This window comes from Leuciscus leuciscus (genome assembly GCF_965113295.1).
Source record: "Leuciscus leuciscus genome assembly, chromosome: 4".
Lineage (NCBI taxonomy): Eukaryota > Metazoa > Chordata > Actinopteri > Cypriniformes > Leuciscidae > Leuciscus > Leuciscus leuciscus.
The window spans coordinates 43,322,336-43,332,433 of NC_138728.1; the positions used below are offsets into that span (position 1 = coordinate 43,322,336).

Sequence of the window (10,098 nt, forward strand, 5' to 3'; positions counted from 1 at the left end):
TAACCATAAGCCTAACACATTCATAGTAAAAGCTAAAAAAAATATATATAAGGCCTGTCCTTATAGCTTATAATATGGATAAGGCCTTTAAGCAAGGCACCTAACCCCCAATTCTCCCCGGACGCTAAAGCAAAAATTGCTGCCCACTTCTCCTGGTGTGTTTCACCCACTTGTATGGGTGAAATGCTGAGCACAAATTCCAAGTATGGGACACCATATTTGGTGACACGTCATGTCACCTTCACTTTATATTAGTACCACCCCACTGAAAAGCCATTGTACCCTTAAAGGTACAAGTTTTGCATGTTTTTTATGACCGTGTAAAAGGTGAAGCTTCTTTTCTTTGCAGCTCTGCCTACCAAAAAATGAAGAATCATCCAGGTGTTGCGAAGGTGTGGCCAATGAGTTTCCTATAAAAGTACTGGGTCTGTGCATTTGAGCTCAGAGATCAGAGGCTTCTTCTGAGACTCGTCAACCTACAAACCGACATCACATCCAACAAACAGCTACCAGCCTGTTGACTGACCAGCTTGCTGACCAACCTGATATCAAGCAGACCTTCTCTTGCGTCTCCAGCTCTCCAGCTCCAGGTCTGTCTTTGAATTTCTTGAGGTTTTACTAGTTTACATTTTACAATAATTTATTCTGCAGAGACTTTGACGAAAGGGACACAAATAATTTTTAACCTCAGAGATATGGTGTCTTTTCCACTGTAAAACTCTAAAACTACTTTCAATGTTAAATAATGAAAAAGTCAAATAATGTTATTTCCATGATAAACATTTTCACTTTTCAAAACATGTTACAAAGTGCATTACAAAACTATAAAACATGATAAACATTGAATTTGTCTCTACCACAACACCTAAAAATGCTGCGGTAAAGACTTTAATTTTGCAGATAACTGGCAGCTAGCAAGGTCTGTTACATCAGTTTTGTAGCCTGGGTTTCCCCATACTGCCTTGCTCGCAGCGATTCTATTCACGCTGCTATGGCAGTCTGGACACCATGGGACAATTTTTCCCCTGAAAAAGGGAACCAATCACAGAACGGGGAGGGAGCAGCAAGATGATGACGACACCGAAGCAGTTTGTTTATATCAGACTCGACGTTACCTTCTACCCTCATGTTTATCTTGCACAAACGGTAATATTCGCTAAACGCCATCGTGTACAAATAAATCTTTGACCCATCGTCTTTTTCCTCGTCGAATTTCTCTCACTCTACATACGTCATCTGGTATAATTGAAGCGATTGGCAATGAGCTACATACAGGCGCATTTGATAGACATTCATAGCGCCCAATAAACGGCTCTGGGCATTCGTAAACCACGCCTCAAATACGAGAAAATGCGCACGTAGTTCCCAGACCAAGTCTCAATGAGACTTGGTCTGACGTTAGCCAGGCTATCAGTTTTGACTATTAGCACCAAATATTGTATTCAACAGCAATATAAATACATTTTTAAAATGTAGTTCAAAATACACAATTACTAGGCTGAATGGTAAGGATGCACAATAAGTACTTAAGAAGAAAAGATGATCTTTATCTTATTTTTCTGGATCTTGTATGTGACCTAACCGAAGTTCAAGTATGTACAGTATTTGTTGAGCAGTGTTTTTATTTTAATTTTATATTTAGAAATAGTCTTAATTATTAGACTCAAACGAAATTAGATTAGATTACAGTTAAAAGCCGTAAACTACTAGTAACTACAGCTGTTAGTAACTTTTATTCTGTCAGGATTCAAATTCTAACCATCATACAATACATTCACAAATTTCTCAGTTTTTGTCCAATTTACTTCAGTTTCTGTAGTTCATACAACTTGTAAGAACTACATAAAACAGATGTGTGGATCCACTTGACACATTCTTAAGTAAATCCATTATTACAATTACTGTATTTTTTTATTATTACTGTAATCAATCATTTTATCTCTAAAAAAACTCATCTTTGATCACCAAACTGACACATTTTTAAAAAATTCCCGTGGATTTTTTTTATTCATGCCTTGAACCCGGTGGTAAAATATTCTCACTATCACATACCTAGTATATTTTTATATAGATACAATAGGCCTACCTGATTTTGAACACAAGAGGGCAGTATAGCCCTATATATGACTTGATTTTTTTTAACTAATACTGTTTTTAAACTTAAAAAAATATTAAATTGAAAAAAAGAAGAATAAAATGGGTTTAGTTCTGATATGTCTATAATTTTATATAGAAATAAATGTTGTATAATTACATTTTTAGAAGATATGAGGCTTTAAGTGTTTCCTTTTTTGACATTGCTTTAATCCCTCACCATAGCAAAACCGTTTGAGATATTTATTATCCGTTCACAATTTAGCATCTTTAATGTATTTTCATCATGTTGAAAAAGTTTGGTGGGAATAAAATAAACCACTTAAGAGGAGTGGGTAAAAATTCAGAGGCTGATTTTGCAAATAAATACACATTCAAACCAAAATATCTGACTTCCTGTTGCTCGGAGCTAATGACTGTAAATTAGAAAGTTGTCTGGCTCGATGAGACCAATATACATACTGATTTTTGTAACTGTACATAAAACTAACCCCCCCACTTTTGTCAAAAGCATTTTGAAAGTGACACACTTCCTGCTGCCAGTTGGTGGCGCTATAACTTTGACTCACAATAGTTACATCCATCTGATCGGCCTCTTACCACGAACACACTGCTGAAGTTTCATCAAGATCAGTTAACGTATGCAGAAGTTATAACACTTTGTGTTTCTCTTTTCTCGCCATAAATTTGTTTCCTCGCCACGGCCAAACCGTTCGAGATATCAAAAATCCATCCGCAATTTAGCATACTCAATGTCTTGACTTCATGCACACCAAGTTTGGTGGGGATCAGATGAATTCTCTAGGAAGAGTATTTCACATTCCACAGCAAGCGTTTTCCAAACAACCCATAATAGCCGACTTCCTGTTGGGCGGAGCTAATAATATTCGTGATTATCAGCTAATAACGCGGAAGTTGCTCGGCCCGATGAGATCTATATGTGTACCAAGATTCATATTAATTCATGCAAGCGTGTTTGAGCATGCAAGCATGCAAGCCCTTTCAGGGCTTGGGCCCTAATACTGCATTTTATTTAATGGCGCCTTTCATAACACCCAAGGTCACCTCAGAAGCAATAATAGCAGGTCATTGCATAAGACAAAACACACAACAAACAAGCCGCATATACAGATAAAGTGCAGTAGAGGCTCAATAAAACATGTTATAAAAAAGCCTGTATAAAAAGATATATCTTAAGACGCGTTTTAAAAGTCAACAAGCAATCGCTATTGCGAACATCAAGGGGAAGAGAGTTCCATAGGCGAGCATAACTAAAAGATCTGGCACCCATGGTAGTTAGTTGAATCCGAGGTACCACAAGAGAAATTGAAGATGAAGATCTGAGAGCATGTGAAGGAGTGTAAACATGGAGAAGTTGTGTAAGGTATTGGGGTGCAAGATTATGAAGTGCCGTATAATTAAGTAGCAAGATCTCTCAACTCTACTTTACTGGAAGCCAGTGCAACTGATGAAGAACTGGAGAAATGTGCTCAGTAGAAGGTGTTGTAGAGAGAACACGAGCTGCAGAATTCTGACCCAACTGAAGCTTATGTAGCAATTTGGAGGGAACACCTGTGAGAAGAGCATTACAGTAGTCTATATGTGAAGTGACTAGTGCGTGAATAAGAACGGCAGTATTATTATTTGAAAGAAAGGGACGGAGACGGTTAATATTACGCAAGTGGAAGCATGCAATCCGCGTGATATTATTAATTTGAGCTTCAAAGGATAGTGTGCTATCCATGATGACACCCGAACTTTTAACCTGTGAGGAAGGACAGATTGCTGTATTGTCAATGTACAAAGAAAAACAAATAGATTTAGACACAACAGATCTAGTGCCAACAAGCAAAGCCTCAGTTTTGTTGCCATTTACCTTCAAGAAGTTAGCTGAAAACCAATCTTTAATTTCAGCTAAACAGCTGGACAAAGATGGTGGAGGAAAAGAACCAGTGGGTTTGGCAGACAGGTAAAGTTGGGTGTCATCCGCATAACAGTGAAAATGAATACCATATTTTCTCAAAATATAACCAAGAGGGAGCATATAAATAATGAAAAGAAGCGGGCCCAAGACAGACCCCTGGGGAACACCGGTGGTGATCCAGAATACACAGTGGATAGCAGTTTGCTGTTTAGCAGTAGAACGGACAAAGTGCCTATGATGACCCCTGACCACCACCGAAAGTGCCTACAATGTGGACCGAAAGTGGACCACTCGACCTGGAGAGAGCAGCAACAAAAGACGCGTTATATGAACGGCCCCTAATGCATCTTTTGTGTTACACAATTTCTTACCTTGACCTTGATGTCTGCATTTCAAAGCCATCTCAAGCATTATTATTATTATAGTCAAATAAATCTAGCTTGAACATGACCTTTTGCACATGTTAATAATGTCTTGATTATTTAATATGTTTAAATAAACTTGTCATGAAAACAAGTTATGACAGCCACTGTGTAAATGATTATATTTCAAAAATCAATTGGAGTAGAAAATTTACTTTATAATTAGATTAAGAAGTTAATGCAAAACCTGCTTTATGGGCAATTTACAGGTCATGTTTTTTTTGTTTTTTTTAAGTGTAGATTATTATATCTAAAAATAAATAAATAGCAACTCGATTTAATAATTTGGGCTCTGTTTTTAATTGTAACCTTTAATATTGTAGTAATTTGTAATTAAGGAATCCCCATATTTAGAATTTATTTAAACGCATATAAACATTTCTTTAAAAAAAAAAACCGTACCGAACCATGACTTCAATACCGAGGTACGTACCGAACCATCATGTTTGTGTACCGTTACACCCCTATATTTTAGCGCTCTCAATCAATTAAAATAAATTAACCAATTAATCACAATTTTTTCTGTAATTAATCACGATTAATAAAACCTCAAATAAATTTTTTTTATATATTTTTATATTTTAATCATTTCACATTTAATAAAAAAATTGTAATCATATATTATATAATTAACATAATAACCTTATTAATATAAAAACAACATAAAGACAGTTGCTTGTATTTTAATTATTTGTCTAATGTTTTTTTATTTTTTTTTTATGAAAGAAGGCCGGTATCACCAACACCAATACTGCTATGATATCTTTATAAAATGTATTGTTTTTTTCCCCTCCATTTTAGCCATTAATTATATCCATTTAACATTACAGTATCATTGAAAGCTATCATTTTTTAACATTTAATATGCTTTAAAAATATATATATATAACTTTTAATTTAAGTGAACTTAAAACAATCTAAACATAAACTTCACATTTACCTGCCCTTCAATATATCAGGGCTCAATTTTTAATATACTGGCTCAGTCAGACAGGTTCAGATTTTTATTTGACCTGTCAAAATGCACAAAAAGTTATTGTTTTCATTGTTTTTGACCCATGTAACCTTGCAAACAGTGCTTTAATATGTCCAGGTGGTTCTAACAGGCAGCAGTGAGTAATTTCCCCTTTGCCTTTTGTTCTTTGATTTACATCAATGACAGACATCACAGAATCGGGTTTATGAGTCCGTTGTCACTTTAATATCTGAATAGCCCTTATGAACCTGTTACCAGAAACAATTATGTTTTATGAATGATTTTGAAAAGTAAAGATCATTGGAATGTTTATTTTCAAGAAGGGTTTTGGATACAAAGTAAAAGAAGGGGAAGTGAGACGAGGGATTAAAACGCTGTGAATAGAAAGTCATCAGTAAATATAATAAAGACAAAATAACAATAATTAGAGCCATAACCAGGAAGGAGAGGTGTGAATGTGTGCAGGGGAGACTGAGACTGAATGAGGCAGTTTACACCATAAAACAATAGAGACAAAAGACTGAATAGATACTTAGAAGATGACAATAAACATCAGTTTGCATTTTAAAGTTTTCTCAAAATAAAATCACATGACGTATTAGTTATCTTCCTATTTGAAATCAAACAATCAGGTCTGTGGCTTTAGTTGCACTGCATTTGATTGCAACAAGGCTTATTTCAATTTTATTTTCAGATTTAAGCTCTTTAAACTATTTTTTTCTTTTTGACAATTACTAATTCTGATTTAAAGGCAGGGTAGGCAGGTTTTTTCTAAAAAAAAAATTCCCCAAATTTGTTTAAACTGTCTTTATATACCAATACATAATTAAAATGTAAGTACTCTGAAAAAGAGAGTATAAAAATCGAGTGTCTGTAGTCCTCTCAGGGCTGCAATAAACACAGCTACTTATTTCATTCACTCCACCCCCTCCCTTCTGGGCTCCTTCCAAAGCCACGCCCCCAAAACACATGAATGCGCAATGCCGACCGCTCAGCTGCGGCGTTTGGTTTGCCAGCGCCGAGCGGAGAGGAGCGCAGTGCATGTAGTGACATGTCAGAATCACATGTAATAAAATACCTAACTTTATCATTATGAATATAAACAACTAACATGGCTGTTAGTACTCACTATCAAGCTAGCATATCGATACTGGTAAAGTAGAAAATATATTGAGTTTGATTCGGTAACGAGCTAGTAACATAAGGCAAAGCTAAAAACAGGTTGCATTGATACACGTTTTCCCATTACCATCAGTTACACTGTGATGAAGGTGAATTTCGTGTAAGATTCATAACATATACGCTGTTTTGCATGTAAGAGCTTCCACGATGAAAGCACTGTTGGCTCTGATGAGGACTACACTATATTGACTCTCGTCTGACTTCTTGCTTTATCCAAAGACTTTTTGGTCATAGCCTTTTCGAATACTGTCTTCCTTTTTTTGCCTTGGCTGACTGTATATGCAGGTACTGGGAATTTTGACTGCTCTTTCTCTGCCATAATTGTGATTCTTCCTAGCTTCCGCGCCTCTTCCCCTCCTCTTTATTTAAACATGCAGCAGTAATACACAAACTGCACACTGTGATCAAACTTATCTGTCAACCTAATTACCCCATTCAGCAGTGCAGCAAGTAACTACACAAGATAAAAGTAGTTATGAGCACTTTCAAAACACTGCTTGGTAAAGCTTAGCAAATCTTTTGTGTTCAGACTGCCAGTCAGTAATTGAGGCTTTGTTAAATCACAACTGTTTCAAAATCTCAGTGGTTCTAGACCCAGTATGAACCGGTGTCTTTTTTTCGGTGCTGCTGCGCTTCTGCTCAATGTTCCGCTCCGTGTTTGCGCTGCGTGTTCTGCTCTGTCATTAACGGCCCAAACACTCCAATCATGTACCGATCACGCACTGGAAAAGCAAAGTCCGCTCAAATAACGTGAAATTTCTCTGTAGTAGACTTCTGTTTGCAATAGCCCTACCGAGCTGGTGTAGTCATGCTGGGCAACAATGGTAAAATGACCTGCTCTGATCACATGCTCTGGTAATAATAGCTTTGTAGGACTATATTTTATTTTGATAATTAGTAAAAAAAAAAATAAAAAAAAAATAAACTGTTAAATTGATTGTTGATTGATTGTTGAAAAAGAATAATATATTGATATATTTATGTTTAAAATTATTTTAATATAGGGCTATTTTCTGTTCCTTTTTTCCCCCCTGTGTTGTTTAATTTAATTAGGTTATTCTAAGTTTAAATATTGATGATTACAAGCTTGGGGGAAATGCAATTAATTGCAATTAATTACAGCAAATAGTGCAATTAATTAGTTCATTTTTTAATCGATTCCCAGCCCTAATATATACCTAATCTCAGATCAGTTTGATATGTTTGTAGACATCATAAAAAGGAAGAGTAATTCATTGTCTCTTATTGGCCTGATTAGCTAAACACCCAAAACAAACCAAATGCAACGTTGTTGTAATATTAAAGGAGTGCAGGGTTGAAAATGTGTGTGTTTCTGAACCAGTATTTTGAGTGTGTACTGCTTTGAGTATTTATTACTTCAGCTCAACTCAATTTCATGTTGTGTGTTGTCAGCCATGGCGTCCGCTGGGCTTCTGCTCCTGATGTTGATGTCGTCCTTCTTCCTCGTCTCCATCTCCACCAAGATCGTCTCATCTGATGACCAGAAACAACTGCAGGAAAAATCTTCAAAGACATCAGAAAAAGTCAATTATATAGGCAAGGTGGCCTTGAAATATATTGAAAAGACCATACTAGCAGTCAGCCCTTTTATGTCACTGATACCAGTTTCTTTTATAAGTCCAGTGTTCTCTTTAGCAGGGATGGCAGCATCTGAATTAAACAAAAAAGTAAATGGTGAGACCTCATTACAAGACCTCATTTATGAATTTGACAATCTTAATATTAAACTTGACCAGTATCACGTAGAGCAGAAGTGGGAGGCCTGGACAAGTAGTGCTTACCACGAGCCAGAGATGAATATTAACATAGCTTGGAAAATGTTGAATACTACACTGCGCAGTGTTAAGGAGGCAAAAGATGACAATGGAAAGGCGAGGCAAATGGAGGAATTCATGAAGAACTACAAAAAACATCTGGAAGACACTAACAAATTATGGACATTGTTGACTGCTAAAGGAGTTACCTTCATAAATCCCCTAGGAGATCTACTGGCTAAACATGTTAATTGTCATGAAAAGGTCATCAGACAATATACTGTGCTCATTTATGAACTTATCTACAAGGGGAATACAATGAATCAATTCTATTATACATACAAGAAAACAGAGTCTCAAGCAAAGGTTGATGAGGAAGCTCAAAATGCATATGACGCAGCATCAGCTATGTTCAAAGTCCACAAGAAGTGCATCGATAACAGTACGGAGTACATTGAAAAGGATGTGTTAACACTCATCGACAAAACCAAAACAAGTTCAGATCTAGCCAAAGAAGTTTGTTCATTTCTGGTGAAGGAGTATGACAGGTACGACTGGATGGTTGTTGCATTTAAAACCAAATATTCTAATACACCCATTGAGTCCCTGAAGAGTCACGTCTTTAAAGGATTTACTGAGGTGACAAAAGGGGGCATTAGTGTGGCCTTCGCCAGACAGGTGAAAGGGAATCACACCAAGACAGCTTCAGTCATACAAACCATTGGCAGGTGCATTAAAGACTCAGTCAAGTGTCATGAGGTAGAAAAGAAACTCAGAAAATGTACTGAACATGTGGGAAGTGATCCACAGATTCAGAATTACACAGCAGTGCATGCCTATTTAAGAAAAGCTCATGACAGCTTCAATACAAATGAAGAAACAGATGAAGGCTATGAAGTCAGTGCTGCTCCCGAAGATCAGACTCCTGCTGTTTATATAGGGAAGTGTAAGAAACATGGAGGTCTGGGGAATGGCAAGTTTGTTGTTATGATTAAAAGTGATGAAGAAATAGAGGCAAAAGATCCCTGCTCCACACTGGACTGTGGTGGGGCAGAGAGAGGCGAGTGTGCTGAAGTGAAAGGCATGTTCCGGGCAATGTGTGAGTGCAAAATGCCATACTATGGTGAGCACTGTGAGGAGACCTTAGAGGATTACAAGAAGCACTTAAAGGGAGAGATAGAAATGGTGGAGAGTAGCAGTAATTAGGTTGGTTCTGGCCAATGATGCTTTCTAGCTTCAACAATTTTCATGAAATGACATGAGCTTGTTTTAAATGACACTTAAAAATGTTGATAAATTGCTAAAGTTCGTGTCATATCTAGATATTCAGACTAAATACATTGGTAAAGCACCAAAAGTCCTAAAAGATTTAATATCCATATCTATAATAATGTTTTGTGAACACGATATTAACATGCACACTGAGGTTCAGTGCTTGTGCACATTTGTTAGAATACAAGATTGTTGAAGATAATGTTGTTCACAAGATATTATTAATAAGCACAAAATAAACAGCACAGAAGGAGGTCCAATATGCCCTGATTTATTTTTCAGTCCAGTTTCATGATAATACTTACACAAAATACCCTTGTTTCTCAACAGGAGTGAAACTAAAACTAACTTTAAACACCTTTTCCATCTAAATTTGATGTTAAAGAACCTTAATCTGAACATTATTCCCTTCAAGCAAACATAACTGAGTGTCAGAGTTCAGGTTCATTTCAT

General features: G+C 36.4%; 1 protein-coding gene across 1 annotated transcript; it reads left to right on the forward strand.

Moving 5' to 3' along the window:
• The first annotated feature begins 487 nt into the window (after positions 1–487).
• On the forward strand, positions 488–9,741 carry LOC309496062 (uncharacterized protein). The gene is made up of 2 exons (XM_082166014.1): positions 488–590; positions 8,012–9,741. The coding sequence occupies exon 2, from the start codon at positions 8,014–8,016 to the stop codon at positions 9,577–9,579; it is 1,566 nt and encodes a 521-aa protein (XP_082022140.1). The 5' UTR covers positions 488–590; positions 8,012–8,013; the 3' UTR covers positions 9,580–9,741.
• The last annotated feature ends 357 nt before the right edge of the window (positions 9,742–10,098 follow it).